General features: G+C 42.5%; 1 protein-coding gene, 1 long non-coding RNA gene and 1 other non-coding gene across 3 annotated transcripts in view; all 3 read left to right on the forward strand.

The window, feature by feature from the left end:
- Positions 1-8055: 8055 nt before the first annotated feature.
- On the forward strand, positions 8056-8126 carry Trnag-gcc. Its single transcript has one exon. It is a non-coding gene; the product is annotated as a tRNA-Gly (tRNA).
- A 456-nt stretch (positions 8127-8582) lies between these two features.
- On the forward strand, positions 8583-17194 carry LOC109481719 (phosphatidylserine synthase 2-like). The gene is made up of 11 exons (XM_019784312.1): positions 8583-8854; positions 11818-11919; positions 12013-12095; positions 12405-12472; positions 12889-13023; positions 13229-13279; positions 14314-14427; positions 14898-14975; positions 15657-15811; positions 16299-16445; positions 17008-17194. The coding sequence occupies exons 1-11, from the start codon at positions 8658-8660 to the stop codon at positions 17192-17194; spliced, it is 1317 nt and encodes a 438-aa protein (XP_019639871.1). The 5' UTR covers positions 8583-8657.
- A 7-nt stretch (positions 17195-17201) lies between these two features.
- LOC109481729 overlaps positions 17202-18405 on the forward strand; it is a 3382-nt gene continuing 2178 nt past the window's right edge. The window contains exon 1 of the long non-coding RNA XR_002140925.1: positions 17202-17527. This is a non-coding gene — a long non-coding RNA (uncharacterized LOC109481729). The remainder of the gene's footprint in view (positions 17528-18405) is intronic.

Below are 18405 nucleotides of genomic sequence, written 5' to 3' on the forward strand. Positions count from 1 at the left end.
AAGTCAAGTAGTGTATCTTTGTCTCCACTTTTCTATATACGTTTGTTATGTGTCTGTTAAGTCTTGACCTGTACCTAGCCCGTCGTGGCATGAATGTACAATAAAAGTATTTCATTATTTCATTAAAGTATGTTGGGAACTTGGGACAATTCGGTTTTCTATAAAAAAAATCTAAAGAAACGTTGAATAGCATGTAGGTTGGGAATTTGGGACCTATTGTCACTTTTCTATCATCAAAATATCTTAAATCGTTTTCTTTCAAGTTAGATAGCATGCAAGTTAACGTTGGGAACCTCGGACCGTTTTCTATTGCTGTCATATACTAGTATCGCAGTCATAAAAAATCTTTAAAAATCGTTTTAATTTTCAGTTAAAAAGAAATCCAAGGTAGACAGCGGGTCCCGTGTAGGGTGGAACCAAGTTGCCATGCATTCATTGCACCTGCTACAATTGCCCTCAAATAAAGTTCTTCAACCAGACTGAGTGGAGCAAAGGGCCAGTATCTGGCCTGAGCACATAGGCAGGCAGGCAGGCAGAAAGTTCTTCTCTGTCTGTACGTCTTCTACACTGTTTTGTTTTCCTGCACGGACATCAGTGTGTGTGTTAGAGACCACAATGATCTATCTACATGCACATCTAAATATGAGAATAGATTAGTCTATTAGAATTGTTAGATGTCAGCAAAACTTCTGAAGTTCATTCCATGTACAAGTTCCATGCACATACACTGCACCTGTTACAATTGTCAAGCAGTAAAGTTCTTCCTGCTACACGTATTGTCCTGAAATAAAGTTCTTCTTCTATGTCTGTCTGTCTTCTAGATACTACTTTGTTTTCCTGCACACACAGCTACCACAATGATCTATCTCCTTGTACCTGCACATCTGGCGCGCAAACCTTACCGCTTAGCGAAACATCCAGACCGCCTCGGGCCGTCACAAGGATACTGTTACACGTGGCGGTAAAAATATCTGAGGGCCAATGACTCAGGGGTTATGGGTTCGAATCCCGGAGTTCAGATGGGCACGCAGATAAGCGCGCGACTCGTTCTGCCGCAGGCCGGGGCGCATTCCTCGCCTGAATGTACCCTCTACCTAGCCTCCGTAGCAGGCTTATAGGTCTTATAGAACTGGTGGTTTGGTGGTCTTCGGCTGTCTTCTGAAAATAGCACATAAAAGCTCCCAAAGACCCTGAAGACCCCCCCCAAAAAAAAACAAGTTTTTGCCGTGCTATGGAGGCTAGCCTCTACCAGGCTTCGGGAGGCGGCTGGAAAGAGTAGAAATCGGCCAAACAGAGAGATAGTATGCTAAATGAGTTGGTTTGCTGGAGAGAACAGTTTGCCGCTCCGAAAACACCTTTACGGAGTCGCCACGATCAAACAGTATCAAAGTAATCCCCTCATTATTCCAACAAAAGAACTATCTCAGCGCAGAAGAGCGGCAAACTGTTCTCTTCAGCAAACCAACTCCTTTGGCATGCTATCTCTCTATTTGGCCGATTTCAACTCTTTCCAACCGCCTCCCGAAGCCTGGTAGAGGCTATATACTGGCTTAACCTCTGGTATTAGGCGACAAGCTGCTCTAATAAAACCGGTTTGCCGTCTTTGACTATACCGGGGTTGTGTTTCCCTGCTAATAATTTCTATCAAAACTAAAAATTGTCCAATAAACTGTCATTAGTTTCTACTTTCATTCTTGAGTGTAAACTTTTCTTCGGTGGTATACGAGGCGTCACTGTAAGTTAGCTGGCTGAGCTATTGCATCATGATGGCCAGAACTTAACCTAATAAAAACACGTTTGTCGTCTTTGACTCCAGGAATCGTCTGCTGAAAACTGATATGTCACTTTTTATCAGAAGTAAAAATTGCCCAATCGTTTTCTATTTCCGGTTTGACTTACTCTTGACTTTGAACCTGCCCCCTGCCCCTTGCGGCGTGTGCAGATGTTGGAGAGAGTTTTCTACTCATCTAGCTAGATTTGTGGTATCATTGATATGAATCTTTATTGCATGTTCTTGCCTAGATAGGCTAAATGCACAAGAGTATGTAAAACATGAGTATTTCATACTGGTACACTATATTCTAATGCAAAGTCCTAGGAATCTATACATTACAATAATACTATATACTACCTATCATCTACTGTTAGTTGCCCTTTCTTCTCTCTTTTTGAAACATTTGGAAACATAATTACATAGTTTGTCTGCTGTACATTCGTTCTTGTATGACATCAAGTGTTTAAACATGTCCTGCTTTGACATTTTCTTGCATATCTTGTCTCATCATCATCATCATCATTCATATCTTGTCTAATTGTAAAGTATCGAATAGCTCTTGGCGTTCATCTTCAGATTGTTGTAGCTGCCAGACATTGCACAATGTACGATTGTCGAGCAAAAAAGTTCATTCATTCATTCATTCATTCTAGTCTCCATCAGACTAACAACACGGATTTAAAACAGTCAAATTTAGTCAGAGATAAGCGGAATAATAGCCCAGGGGAGTGTAGTGACTCTTCAGGCCAATTGATTATTTTATTTATTCTTCACTTTCTTGCCGAATTCTTACATTCGCACTCCCACTGGGAAGGCCTGTTAGAGGCTATGATCCTTACCCCTGTAGGAAGGCCTGGTGGAGGCTAGACCCTAGTCTCCACTAGGCTTCTTTTGCAGGCTGAATAAATCGTAGCACCTGCAGGCCGATTGGACCCTCGATTGCCGTCTACCTTCTTTGGCCAATTAAATCCCCCTTTTATTTTTATGCCGATTTCTACGATTTATTCATCCTGCAAAAGAAGTCTGGTGGAGACTAGCTAGACCCAGGGCTAGACCCGTACCCCGTAGGAAAGCCTGAAGGGACTGATGGAGGCTAAGAGTTCCCTGAGCGGCCCTGTTTCATGTTTAATGTGCAGGAATCCCGTTGTAGTACCTGCAGGCTGCTGAGGTGACAATCCGCCCCGTACGGCCGTCATTAGTACCGCATTGTGGGTTTATAGGCTGGTTAGGGAGGCGGGCAGCTGATAGCCTCAGTCACAGGCTCTTCTATGGCTTCTTTTTGTTGTTTTCTTCTTTATCTTCAGATTGAATGAATGAATCTAATGGGCATTGAAAGGGCATTCGGTTTGCAGATCTAATGAATGAATGACGACCTTTATTCCACATTCTTGCCACACAAGTACTGGTCAAAAGAAAACATGATGAAAAGATACATAAAACTACCTATCATACATAAATTCAACTTCTCCTCGCTTTCTAGTTAGAGTAGAGAGTTACAGAGTCATTCATTTCAGATCCACTACAAGAAACCAAGGAGGTTCTCTAAACCTCCCTGATGGAAGGCATACCTGCCTTCTTGCTCCTCAACGAGTTTCAGGCTCTAAAAGATTTTGGACGAAATTAACCATCCCACCATATAATGTACGGATTTTTTTGAAAGACCGGGAATATTTTTCTGGCACTTCTAACATCTCAGAGAGACGTTAGGAATGCAAGAAAATTGTTTCCGGCCAACAAAAATAGTAACTTTTCAGTGACAACATCCTTTCAGAGGTATTATTTTCAGAGTCAGGGCAAACTGTATTCCTAAAGTTTAGCGGACAAACTCCCCTGGCATGTTATCTGTCTATTTGGCCAAGTTCCATCTACCTCTCCCTCTGAAGCCTGTTGGAGGCTAACCGCTGATATCGGCACGCTTTTGATGCTCCAGACAGACGACACGCGCCCGGTGACAGATGTCGTGCGGAGGCGACTCTGGTGACTGTCACCGCGGGATCTGAGGGACCCGTGACGTGACGGGCTGGTTAAATTTGTGTGTATTGCGTTGACGTTAGCCTCTACCAGGCTTCGGGAGGCGGCTGGAAAGAGTTGAAACTTCAAGCCAATTTCAGCCGGCAATTAAATATCCAATGAGTTGGAATTGTACAGTCGAAAATTTGGAAAATCCTTTTGTTGGAAATTACACTTTGAATTTCCTGCCTAATGACGTCTACCAGCACGTACAGATGAACTTTCAATATTAGATACCAAATGAATTAACCAACTAAACAGGCAAATTAACTAACGAACAAATCAACGAACAAACGGGCCAAACTAACCAACCAACCAACCAACCCAGCCCAACCAACCAACAAACCAAGCCAGCCAGCCAACAAACAAACGATTTGAACAAACCAACCAACCAACCAACCAACCAACCAACCAACCAACCGACCAACCACCGACAGCCAGCCATGTATCCTATTTGAAGGAAGGATGTAGGACCTGGGAGCTTTAATGATCTTTAATAGGTCTGGTAACCAGGCTAGGAGACTAGTAGTGCGTCGTAACTCGTGCGTTCCTCGGAGACCGTGTGTATCGGTCCGCGGGGTGTTTGTGTGGCGCCAGGGGCGGAGATGCTTGCGGCGATAGCGGGACCAGGGCGGGACGGCATCGGCCGGCTGATGATAAAATATTCCGCGCCGACAGGCTGTAAAGGGCGGGGAGGCGGGCATGTGGGAAACACGTGTGGGACAAGTGGGCTGGGAAACATGCTGGAGCACATACACACAGATCACACACACACACACACACACACAAACTTACACACACACACACACACACACACACACATACACACACACACCGGCCGTGACACCACAACTCTTGGGCTTTGGAGGTAGCCTGGAAACTGGCAACCAGGTTAGCGTGTCAATGGTGTAGGTCAGAGCCGGAGAAATAATTTTCATTTTAATATAGGAGCCTGTTGGCCCTGCCCCTGGGAACCGCCTGGTCCCCAGTCTACAGTCTTGATCCCTGAGTAACTTTGACTGTTCCCCGGAGCGCAACGCGACAAAAAACAACTTAAAACCTCGGCAAAACACTTTGAGGAACTAAATCCACCTGCTCCCAACCGTCCTGCGTGGATTGTGTCTACCCGCTTGGCCTTTCGAACCTCCAGCCTTTGATGCCGCCATGACACTTGTGACCCGGTTGACCTTGGCCCCGCCCCCACGGTTGCCGTGTTGTCTGACCCCTGACCTCAGCGCGGGAAAAGTTATTGTTTCCTCTGTTGTTCCTGCTGCGCCGTCGGGTTGGATTAGGGAGTCCCGCGGGGAGGGCCGCAAGGCTACTCTCCAAGCAGAGGTTTGGGTTTCCGGCGTGTTTTTGGTGTGTTTTAGGCCAGCTTTTTTTTAATGGGCTTTCTTTTTTTGCAGGTAACATTTGCCAAAATGGTTTTCTCTGTTAATTCTTACTCAAACACATTCATATACAAGGTATATGGTCAGACAGTCTAAATCCCTCCTGCTATAAAATTGCGATACGATATATGGGGGCCCGCAAGCCCTTTTCCGTAGAGCGTAATCGGCCGTTTTAATTCTACGTAGAGCGTAGACGGGCCACTCTTCACATTTTCTGTAGAGCGTATTCGCCGTTTTAATTCTACGTAATGTGTTGTAGCCACTTGGAATTTATCGTGAAGCGTAATCAAGGATTTCCAAATTCAGCGTAGAGCGTTGTCGGGACCCCCCCTTGCAGGCCCTCATATATGTATAACCCAGTACCATGGTGACGGACGGTCTGTTTCAGGTCATTGACCTTTTTGGTTTGGAGAAGAAGAAGAAGAGGAAACGTAGCAAAAACAATATGTTTTCTTTCGGTAAACATAATGATTAAGAGTTGTACATTTCTGACTCACTGTGCCGTTTAGACTAACGTCACTCCTTCATTAGACCGACTCGCCAGACAGACCCACCCTAAATCCTCACAGTCTTAAGTGTTTAAGCTTTGGCTCACAGCGCTTAGACTAACCAAAGAGGTTAAAAACTGTATTTGACCCCCTTGGCCTAACCCGGACTGACTAACGTAAACTGGTAGTAATGCGCGGAGAAAAAAAACCTTGCGGAAATACGGAAACAAGAAAGAAGAAAGTCTTATTTTCGTCTTCAAAAGATCGGTACCCACTATGATCCCAATGTGTTCGTAGCTTCTTACATTGTTGTTGGGCCACAGTTTTGCTGGCCAAAGTACGGAAACACAAACTGACAAACAAACAAACAAACGTTTGGAAAAGCACACTTGAAACAATACTAGTACTTCCTCTCTTTCACGGAGAAAACAATAATATTTAAAAAAACGGCGAAGCAAAATATGCACTTCTTGCGCCTTGATTTTGATATCATAATCTCTGTAGCTGTCCGCTACTGGTGATCTATACACCTGTACAGTAAAATAGAACACCTGAAATTGATTCACCTGTACCTAACAGAAGCTGTAACGCACGCGTTGGTTCGAACGTTTACTTGTTTCGTCTATTTCATTGTATTACTGTTTATCCTGTTATCTGTCTTGCAGTGGTGACTAGTCAGAATTCGTCTGTACAAGTTGAGGTCCGAAGTGCTGGCAGGCCAATATCGCCGTTAGGCCCAGCGGAATCCTGGGTAACGAAGGAGAGGACCAAGGGAAATGGAGACGTCTTTGTTGCGTAGCCTCCGCACCAGGTCTCTGGGAGGGCGGGTTTTATTATTGCCGTGTTTTCTGGACATGGACACTGTTTGTAGTCTGTCAGAGGGCCACTGAAAAGCCTGGCTATGACGGAAAGCCCGGATCGAGGCTATGATGCCCCAGGATGAGTGCAGATTTGAGCCCAGCCTGAGAGAAGCCTGGAGTGTAGGCTATAACGCCCCGGGATGAGTGCAGATTTTCCCGGCGAGTCCCTGACGCCAGAAGAAAAGACACCGGCATTCCTCGGCCCGTCTTGAACACGCGATGTTCTCTGAGAAGCCTGGAGTGTAGACTATCACAGCTTAAACCGCTGAGAAGCCTGGTGTGTAGGCTATGACGCCCCGGGATGAGTGCAGGTTTTCCAGGCGAGTTCCTGACGTCAGAAGAAAAGACGCCGGCATTCCTCGGAACCCCGGGCCGCTGAGAAGCCTGGGTTCAGTGGGTTCTAGGCTATGACGCCCCGGGATGAGTGCAGATTTGGACCCAGCCTGCCCGTTGGGCTGCTGACGCCAGAAGAAAAGACACAGGCATTCCTCGGACCGTCTCTAACACGCGATGGTCCCGGAGCCGATCCCACTTCTGAGGCACCGCTCGGGTCTGGCTTGGGTCTTAGGAACGGGCGCAGCGGGGATTATCTCAGCAGCGACAAGCTATCATGTGGCTATGGACTAGCTCTGTTAAAATTATATTTTAGTATTATGTTTAAAGTTAAAACTTTTGGTCCGACACAAAAAAATTCGACCAGTCACTGTGACTCCTCAAAAAGAAGACGAGGAAGACTTCTTCCTCGAGGAAGACCAGAGTCACAGCGACTGGTCGAAAGCTCTAGGTGAGAGAATTTTTGTGTTGGACCAAAAGTTTTAACTTTAAAGTAAACAAAGTCATGTAACTACCAACACAGATAGTATTATAGTATTAGTTCATGTATCTACTCATGTTGTTTTTTCTTTGCCATACATTGTACCAGTTACAGTTTTTGAGCAATAAAGTTGATTTGATTGGATTTGATTTGATTGTACAGGGAGTACTTGGGCTTGTTCGTTGGTACGTGGGCTATGCAAGGGCTTGATCCTAACTGACAACAGCTCACAGGCGGCCTCTAGCGGCAAATGGAAGAGCTGCATCAGTTATCGCCGTGGAAATAAATTCATGCGGCATTAGGGAAAATGGGCGTTATATGTACCTGTCAAAAGTAGGTTTTCTTCCTTCCATTATGTAAAAATTAACATTTAGTCTAAGGTCTGCCAACTTGGTCAGCGGCTGCCATTGCAAACATCAAATATACGTACAGTTTCTATTTTAACCTCCTGAGTGAGTGAATGCATTTATTTTGGAAACAAAAATTCTGCTCGAGAGGTATTGAACTTGACCATAACCTGTAGCCAGGAGTGTTACAATCCAGGCTATTGTTTACATTAGCGCATGATAGAAAAAAAGCATAAATGAATGAATTTATTTTGGAAACAAAAACGCTCCTCGAGACCTTTAATTCATACTGAACTTGACCATAACGATGCAGGTGATTGCCAAAAAATTTCACGAATTCAGCCCGTCCTAAGTCACCTGTGTAACCATCAGCATCGGTGGTTCAGTGGTAGAATTCTCGCCTGCCACGCGGGAGGCCCGGGTTCGATTCCCGGCCGATGCAAAATTATTTTTTCTTTTCTTTTTTTCGTTTCTTCTTTTCTTTTTTTTTTCATTTTTTTCATTTTCATCGCTCGAAAGAACGAAGTACAATTCATCTGCAGTGTTATAAGGTGTTGCGATTCCCCGCCAATGCAAACTATTTTTTTTCTTCTCTCTCGTTTTTTCCTGTTAATTTTTTTAATTTTTGAAGCCAGGTCGCTAAAAAAAAGCACAATTCATCTGCAACGTTTGAAAAAAAAAAGGTGGGGTGCTGCATTGCATGTCACATGTATATCTCAGAAAACTATATCGTATCAGCACCGAAATCATGCGCTAGCTTTCCTCTAGCGCGACCCCTCGAATCACAGGCTGACAAATCGGCTGCTAGGTTCTGTTCCACAGAAACAAGTCCATCCGGTGGGAAGGGTCACCACACGTGTGCGTGTGTTTGCGTTCGCGTGGCCACGGGTTGGTTCAAAGTCACCCAGACATTTCTAGCCGTCTCCTGGCGTCTTTAACTCTGTAAGAACACTTCAAGAACGCTTCAAGGAGCATGTCGGAGTCGGGAAGGGGCCAGCGGGGTGCTCGACGAGTCCAGACGGGGCAAGGGGACGATGTTCCCCGCCCGCTCCAGCACAACGGCACGGTGTCAGCCGAAGAGCATCTCCCAGTGCCCTTTCTAAAGAAAAAGAGCCGAGAATGGACACAAGAAACGGTTGTGTACGACGACGGGACCATAACTTTCTTCTGGTGAGTTTAGAGTTGATTTAGGTGCTAGAATATTAAGTACTAGCCTTTAATAGGAGGTAAATACTTTGATAGCAATCGCAAGTGACATACATACATGTGAAGGTAAACGTTATTTACCAAAATCTATGAGTATGAATGGAAAATATAAGTTAGCAACAACGTCCATCGTTACGAAAGCAAGTCGGATTATTTTGGCAACAGTTTCTTTGACCTAAGTGCTAGAATATTAAATAGTAGCCTTAGGGGAGGAATACGTAATCGTAAAAACCTAGCTTAGGGACGTCCCTCGGATAGGACGTTAAATGGAGGTCCCGTGTTTGGGGAGAGCCACACCTCGAGCACGCTAAAAAACCCGCCACACTTATCGAAAAGAGTAGGGGATCTTCCCGGTGTGAGTGGATCAAACATTACAGTCTTGTGTACGTCTTCTACGTACCGTGCTTGGAGTCCTCAGCCTATTGAGGTTAAGCACGTAATATGAAGAAGAAGAAGAAGAAGAAGTAAAAAGATACTTTGATAGCAATCGCAAGTGACATTTGAAAGTAAACATTGCATAATTTACCAAAATTTATGAATGGAAAAATAGCAACAAATTCTCCTTTTATACGAAAGCAAATCGGATGATTTTGGCAACAGTTTCTTAAAAGATTTTACAGTACTACTAGTATTTTATTCAGGAATTCGAAGGTGATATTCTCTCACGTTTTTGCTCACGTTTTTGTAAGTATGAAGTGGACATCAGGCGATCGGACTATTTTTGTTTGTCCAGGCGCGTCCTGGTTTTAACCTGTTTGTTTTTGACACGCGGGATTTAAAGCTTTGGTACTTCTGTCAATGAAAGACAGGCACTTCCGGGTTTGTTAAACGTTGCTCATTTTTCCATTGCAAAATGGGATTTTCTTGCAATTATGTTTTGAGGGAGGGGGGCGTGTCACATTCGAACAAGCTCAGTGTGTTGTAAGCTCTCACGTACGGAGGTTCTATAATTTCGTGGTGGCCTACTGGCCTACTTTTATATTAATAGTATCCATATTGCGCCCATTCTTGTATGGCTACTGTACTGTAGTAAAGAATAATGCGACTACGGATTAAAAACACTGTGAACACCCCCTTTCCAGGCTACTACCATAAAATACACGTAGCTATAGTCTCACATACCACTGTATTTTCTTTCTTATGTTGTTTGTAACTGCAATTTGCCCTCGGGCATGTATTTGCAATAAACTTTCATTATTGTAAATCTGCAGCAAAAGTTTCACAATCTACAGTAGCTGACTCACTCTGAGTCAGAATTACATTTACCCAATAAGAGTAACCATTCTTGGTTAGGTACAGTTGGGGCAATGCCCTATAAACATCAGATTAAAATTGAGATATCTAGCAGTTGCACAGTGATTGATCATGGATTGATAGAACAAGATAAAATCAAGAAGAATAAAGCAACACAGAAAAACGCTTTTGTGTCTGACAAACATGAGACAGGTTACTCGTAAGAAAATTCAAACTCTACTACTGGATCAGTTACGGATTTTTATTTCCGAGACAGGTTACTTCAGTAAGTAGAGAAATGCTGCCAGTGACAAAATCACAATGACATTCAAATGAAACATAAGTCCCAATGTTCATTTCAGATATTTGAAAACAGAGTTGCCAACTACTACGATTATGCCTTGTGATTTTGACTATTTGTTTTGGTTGACATGTCCTGTTTCCAATGATTGACTACTTGTACTCTTTGTTCATATTATTTATTATCTCTATGTTTAATTATTTGATTGTCTATGTCCTTTGTAACTTGTTATGTTGGGCTAACTTGGAAATCAGTTGTCCTGAACTGAAACTACTTTTGACAATGGTAAATTTTTGTAGTGTTCGGCTGTCAGCTGGACATTTTAGAACGCCCAGGTATGTTTACCTGACCTACTGTCTGCACATGATGGAAATTTCCACACTACCTAAAACTAACAAAGTTTAAAGTTCTTTGGAAGAGTCCACTAGTCCTGTTTGCAGGGGTGATTATAATTTTAGGGTAGAAAAAAATGAATTTTCGAAGAAGTAGAAACTTGATTTTTCAGCAGAATAAACAATTGCTTGTAATGTACAGGTACAAAGGTTTATTTCCAAGCTAAAAGTAACAAAGTTTAAAGTTCTTTGGAACAGTCCACTAGTCCTGTTTGCAGGGGTGCCTATTTTCATGGTGGAAAAAAAATTGAATTTTCGAAGAAGTAGACTTTTAAGTTTCCAGCAAACAAAACAATTAACGTTACTAGTATTGTACATGCACAAAGATTTATATATACTAGTAGTTTACCTTGTAAGATGTTTGATATCCTAGCTAAAAGTGTTTCTTAAACATTTCTAAAGGTCATGAAGTGTACTGAGGTGTTCATAACAACTTATTTCACATGCAACCAAACAAGAAAACCACACGGGACCAGTAAAATCAGGTCTATGTGGACAGGTGGTCACTATAGACAGGATTCTTTATGTTTGTGTCTGTAGGAAAAATTATACAAGAGTTGGTCAGGTGTTTTTTTTTTATGTAAAGGTGATCACTTGAAATACAGGTTTGACTGTACATGGCTCGAAATACTTTTTTTGAAATTGGTGCACCCAACCTAAGAAATTGGGTGCACAAAAATATTTTAGGTGCATCATAGATCTATAAGATAAAATAAGTGAAATGTCAGCAAAAACTATTATTATGTTTCATTTCTAAAGAAAAGTACCATAACAATGATTTTATTACTTTTATGACACTTAAATGTTAATAACATGCTGTATACTAACTATATATTTAACATCTTGACATATACAGATATATAAACCTACAAAAATATTTGGGTGTACTGGTGCACTCGCAGAAAAAAATTGGATGCACAGCTCCAAATTTTCACCCAGTACTAGTATTTTGAGCCCTGCTGTACATAATTGATTTTGTTTTGCTATCCCCCCCCCCCCAGGCGAGCCCACACACTGACAGTTCTAGCTGCGCTGATCTGTGTCCTTGTTTACGTCACTCTGCTGGAGGAAACACCAAACAACAGCGAGTACAACGCCAAAAGGTAACTAAGGGTCATCTCACACATTTTTTTTCCCAGGCCTCAGTTTTCGATATGTGTAATGAAAATAATTGGATATTGTTCATGTTTTTTCAGAGGCCTTGCGTTTGTGGTGATCGTTTTTCTGGCCTTTGCTGTAACCTACACTCCAGATGGACCATTCAAGAGGCCACATCCAAGTAAGATCATTCAAAATATCCCCCAAAAGTGTAAAAAGATTACGCCTGGGTGCCATCCTATTTGTAAGCTGGGGCTCCCATACTCGAGCGAGTAACTGACCCAGTGAGGCTTGTCACCTGACTTCTTTGAAGTGTGACGTCAACACTGGGTCAACCATGTTTGCTGCTGTTTTCTTGTATTATATTTCCTTATATTGTAGTTACTAGTACTGTAGTCATACAGCACATCTGCAGCTATTATGAAAGTGTAAGAATAACACCTGAAACATGTCTGTACTAGCGTCACCGGTGTGTTTTCTGCTGTTTCAGGTATCTGGAGACTGGTGCTGTGCCTCAGTGTGGTGTACGAACTCGGCCTTATCTTTGTACTGTTTCAGGTGAGTGGAAAAATCACAGGCTGCAACCAATGAGCAACCAGAGATTTGACAAATCACTCAACAAATTTTATAGACACTGTGATTGACTTGACCTATGTTTTCTTTCAATCATACTGTACTTTTGCACCATATTCCCATACGAAAGGTTCACCCAAGTCCAATTTTAGTTGCTCAATAGTCAACCCAGCAAGTCTGGTAGGAATTGAGTTACATGTAATTAAGAATCTTTGAGAATACGAAATTAAGAGACCTGCTTTATCATATATTCGCGACAAATGTTTGTCATCTTTGACTGTTTCACATGTTTTGTATTTCTTAAGACTTGATTTTTCATGTGTTTGTTTGTTTGTCATGACAAACTGTGAATGATATAAAAACCTGTGTTTGTTTGTTTGTTTGATTGTTTATCCTGACAGACGGTGGACGATGCGAGGCAGTTGATGAAGTACCTGGATGAGTCGCTAGGAGAGCCGCTTCCCGAACAGTCGTACGGCGGGAACTGTTTACTCTGGGACCCCGACCATCCACAGGGCCCCCTGCACAACTTCTGGGTACGTGTGTGTGTGTGTGTGTGTGTGTGTGTGTGTGTGTGGTGTGTGTGTGTGTGTGTGTTGTGTGTGTTGACAAACTGGTTTTTACAACTTTTCCTCACAACTACCTAACATGTTTTAACAGATAATGCCACAATTTATTAATGTCAGGTTAAATTCTAAAAATTTTTTTTAGAAATATTTAATTTCCCCTTTTATTTTTCAGGATAAATGTGACATCTTTGTGCCTGCACATTTTATGGGATGGTACGCTAAAGTAAGTAACAGAATTTACTCTGAAATTAAATATAATTCTTTCTTCATCACCAAACATGGCCATCCTCCAGTATAACTACTATCCCAACATTGTAGCTTACTAAAAATTTCCATCTTTAACTTTCAGTTTTAAGGCCTAGGAAAAAAAAATTGTGTTTCCTGTTTCCCGACTGACCCTAGAAAAAACTGCCGACCCTAGACTTTTTTTGGGTGAACTCCTGCAAGGGACATAAATTTTTCAAGCTGATCAACCTTTTAGAGCTCTATCATCTGACACCCGAGTGATGAAACGTTGTACAATTATCGGTTTTCCAAAATTGACATTGAAAATATTTTGTGTCTTCATGAAAGAGAGAAATCACCAAAGTCTTTAAAGAAAAAATCCCTAGGTACCGACCATAATTTTTTCAAGACTAAAACAAGAAACACAACATTTTTTTTTCAAGGCCTTATTGTGTTCAACTGTCATTTCTGATACATGTCATGTCACAATGTAGGCTAGGTGCTACCACTACCGCTTCTGACTCTACGAAAGTAAGACGGAACTGAATTTTTTTTGTTTGACAACATTAGAGCATGTATTACGCATGCCCTTCCCCAAAGTTAAGTCTTACTATAACATTGAACTTCACTCCAGGTAACAGTATGTACCAACTTAAGGTGCATACTTTTCCCTCAACCTTCCTATCCATGTAACATTCCAATCTAGGATTACTTTTCTTAAAATCCAAGAAAAAACAAATTTGATTATTCTAAGCCTTTATATTTCTGGCCTCATAAATTGATCTTCCAGAATGTCCATATTAGTAAGTTAAACGTATTTTCATTTTCAAGGAATTGATCTTGCAGAATGTCCCTATTAGGAATGTATGTTGTTTTCCAGGAATTGATCTCCCAGATTGCCCATATTAGGAACAAATTTTGTTTTTCCAGGAATCGATTTTTCAGAATGTCCATATTAGGAATATATTTTGGTTTCCAGGAAGGAATGGATTTTCCAGAATGCCCATATTAGGAATATATTCTGTTTTCCAGGCCCTGATCCTGAGGAATGTTTGGATAACCAACGTGATCAGTGTCATGTTTGAGTTCCTGGAATACACACTGGAGCACCAGCTACCAAACTTCAACGAGTGCTGGTGGGACCATGTAAGGAGATAGTTCTAGTTTTCGTTGATGTTCTTACGTTTTATAGACAAAGAAGGTCTATGACCTGAACCACATGTCACCGTGGTATGGGATTTAGACTCCTGTCACCATATATGTGAATTTGTTTGAGTAAGAATTAACAGAGCAGACCATATGCGAAGGTAAACATTATGCATTTGCTTTGCAAATGTTACCTTTCTACTAGTTTTTACCGCATGAAGTATTTTTTCTTTACCACATGGGATCTGGAGTGAAAAGTGTTTTTAGCTTGTCGTGTCTAATATGTAGGAGGTATTTTCTGCTATATACATTTTTATTGTCTGTTTCCTTACCAGAGACAGTGCAAAAATGCATGTACAGAACCAGTGAGAAATTCACAACTCAAAGATATTTCATGGATGTCTGCATTTACCCTTGATTTCTTGTTTTTATCTGTTTCACCCTTGATTTCTTGTTTTTATCTGTTTCAGTGGATCATGGATGTGTTGATCTGTAACGGGCTGGGGATCTGGTGTGGCATGAAGACGGTGGAGTATCTCAAGATGAAGGTGAGATTCTTAAGGCACTTAAGGATGCATACTTCAAGACATTGTTTTTGGATGGACTGAAACAGAAAAAAGACGTGGTGCAGGTAAAAATCTTGTGAAGGTACAACTTTTCAGCTACCTGCACCAGTGTAGGCAGGCAAGAAAAATGTACCTCAAGCCTTGCTTCAGTACCTTAAATTCATTTAGTTTTGCAGTCCATAGATTTCACAGCAAGAGTTTTTTGGTTCTTTGAGTTCACAGTTGAAACAACAACAGTATCGCAAGGCAGTCCAACATGTTTTCAATGTGTCATTGGAAAAATAACAGTGCTGTGTCAGTGTTTGAATCAACTTTTCCCCCCAACCCCCAGCCATACCACTGGCGTGGTTTGTGGCACATCCCGACCTACCGAGGAAAGATGAGGCAGATGGTGGCACAGTTCACCCCCTACAACTGGACATCCTTCAAAAGTTACTGGTTCAAATCCCAGCCTAACGTACAAACCTCTGTACACACAGTTTTGAAGAAGCCACACAGGCGAAACCAGTCGTGTGACAGGCTGAATAAAAGTTCTAAACAGGAACTATGCGGCGACTCCAGATGTCTCACTGAGGGACGACTGCGTCTGCAAGATATCAGTTACCTGAGGAATGAATCCCCTTGAATTTACACTAACGTACAAACTTCCTTTTTCCACCACAGCCATACCACTGGCGTGGTTTGTGGCACATCCCGACCTACCGAGGAAAGATGAGGCGAATGGTGGCACAGTTCACCCCCTACAACTGGACATCCTTCGACTGGAAACCCACCCTCAGTCTCAAACGATGGCTGGCTGTCTTAGGCATCATCGCTATGGTAAGAAACAGCCTTTTGTTTGGGTTTGCAAGCTATGTGGACACCTTCCAATACACCTATGTTCTGACTTAGGGTTAGGGCTATTGGAACAACAGGTTAAGTTGTTTTAAGATTGTTGGACCATAGGGGTCTGAACCAAGCTACTGGTTCAAATCTCTAACTTTGAAACTTTGTAAGCTACAATGTACCTGAAAACACTATGAATTCTGAAAAATATGTTGCCTGCCAAGCGTTTGCAAATCTAGAGTTTCAATCACTTAAATATACTAAATTCTTAGCCGGGGTGCCATCCTATTTCTATGTCGGGGCTCCCATACTTGCTCCCTTAGAAAAGCTTTTTTAGGGAACGAGTACGGGAGCCCCGGCATAGAAATAGGATGGCACCCCGGCTACTAAATTCTATCATAATGTTATAAATTCTATCCTAGTACTGTATAATTATTGTTAAGCGGCATATGTGTATCTCCCCTCCCCCCCCCCCCCCACGTGGTTGATAGCAGAGTTGAACACGTTCTACCTCAAGTCCATCCTGTGGATCCCTCCTCCCAACTGGATCAACTGGGCGCGGCTGGCCATGTATGTCCCTGCATCAGCTGTAGCCTTCAGGGAGACATTCCAGTTCCTCGACGACCCGTGAGTTCAACAACTTACATACAGATCCTCAAATTTATGACCTTGAAATGACATTGTAATTGCTTTTGGATGACCCTTGAGTCAATGATGTTGTCATGACCTACAGGTGATGACCTAGCCATTGAGACAATTACCTTGTCATGACATTGTGATGTCTCTGTGATGATTCTGTGGTAAACATTTCTAACCTTGCCATGACCTTCTAGTGACTCTGTAATGACCCTTGAGTCAATGACCTTGAAATGGCTTTGAGATGAACCTCAAATGTGTGACATTGTCATGACCTTGTAATGACTTTGTGATGACCCTTAAGTTTGTGACCTTGTCATGACCTTGTAATGACTATGATTATCCTTGATTCAATGACCTTGAAATGACTTTGTGGTGACCTTTGATTATATGACCTTGTCATGACCTTGAAATGACCCTTGAGTCAATGACCTTGTCGTGACCTTAAAAGATTTTTATATGTAACCAAGGACATTATACAGAGATGTAACTGATACATGTAGGTCTGTGTTGTGTTCCACATTTTGGTGAATCTGTGTTGTTTCCCTGTCAGGACATGTAAGAAGTTTGGTCAGCAGGCCTGGATCCTGGCTGCGATCGTGATCACGGAGCTGCTGATCGTGATGAAGTTTGATCTGAACCTGCTGCTGCTGCCCTTCCCAGAGCACATCTGGCAGTGCTGGGTCGCTGCGTTTGTGGGTATAGCCTCATGGACTGTCTGGAGGTTTTTCATCAGGTAAGGATCTTGTTTCTTCTTCCCGTAAGGCGACCACCTTCAACCTATCGAAGATTAATATTTTTGTCGCCATGTCGGGTATACTGCGCAAGGGAGAGTGGAGTAATGTGTACTGAGGAGGTGGAGGTTACGGGGCTTACAAGTTGGACTTAAAGCCCTCAAGATTGGTGCAGAGGGCAGTGTCAGCAGGCAAGTTAATGTTGGTAGGATAGCCTGGTATTCAGGATAGCCTGGTATTCAGCCCAGTTAGGCTGCCGTTCCCAGAGCACATCTGGCAGTGTTGGGTCGCTGCATTCGTGGGCATCGCCTCGTGGACGGTCTGGAGGTTCTTTATCAGGTAAGGCTTACCTAGCCTTGTATTCAGCATTGCCTTTGTCAGCATTACATTTTGTACTATCTTCTTAATCAGGTTCTTAATCAGGTGAGGAGTGACTTAAAGTAACTTAATAGACTTTTAGAGGTTTGACTTCTTAGACAATAGCAGGAGGATATCCAAGTGTGGGCTGTCTGGACAGAGCTCACTGGAAATGTGGCGTGAAGACTTAGCCAATTGCTGCCATTCTTGTTCCCACAAAATATACATACAAAGGCGTACAGGGTACAGTTACAAGAGATGTATGACTAGTTAAACATGCAGGCATGGTGCTGTCTTCCAGCTGGTGCATATTCAGAACAGTTCACTTACTTGAAACATGTCGGCAGAACCTACTGCACCTGCGCGAAACCCGTAATGAATTGTGCATAGCACTTTGGCATAATGTCTCATAAAAGGTTGTATTCTTGCAAATAAGGTTAACGCTTTGTCTGTAGTTCCATATCTTATGTTGGAACATATATCGTCTGCAACAGGAAAAATTCTCATGCAATAGTGACCAAAAATCCAACAAAAACTGCGGAAAAAAGGTGGTTTCACACAGTATACGTTCTGCCGACATGCTCTCACTTAATACTCACTGTCACTGTTAGGGACACTGTCACTACTGTATAGATAGGGTGTAAGTCTAACAATAATGACATGCGTCAAGTCCAACGATATATGGTGCAATGCTTAGCCTCCGTAGCAGGCTTATAGAACTGGGGGTTTGGTGGTCTTCGTCTGTTTTCTGATTAGCCCAGTTAAAAAAAAAACGGGGGTAATTCAACCAGGCCGGCTATGTTGTCTATATGCAATAAGAAAATGGCACATAAAAGCTTCAAAAGACCCTGAAGACCCCC

Source organism: Branchiostoma belcheri, unplaced genomic scaffold (genome assembly GCF_001625305.1).
Source record: "Branchiostoma belcheri isolate BF01 breed outbred unplaced genomic scaffold, Haploidv18h27 scaffold57, whole genome shotgun sequence".
NCBI lineage: Eukaryota > Metazoa > Chordata > Leptocardii > Amphioxiformes > Branchiostomatidae > Branchiostoma > Branchiostoma belcheri.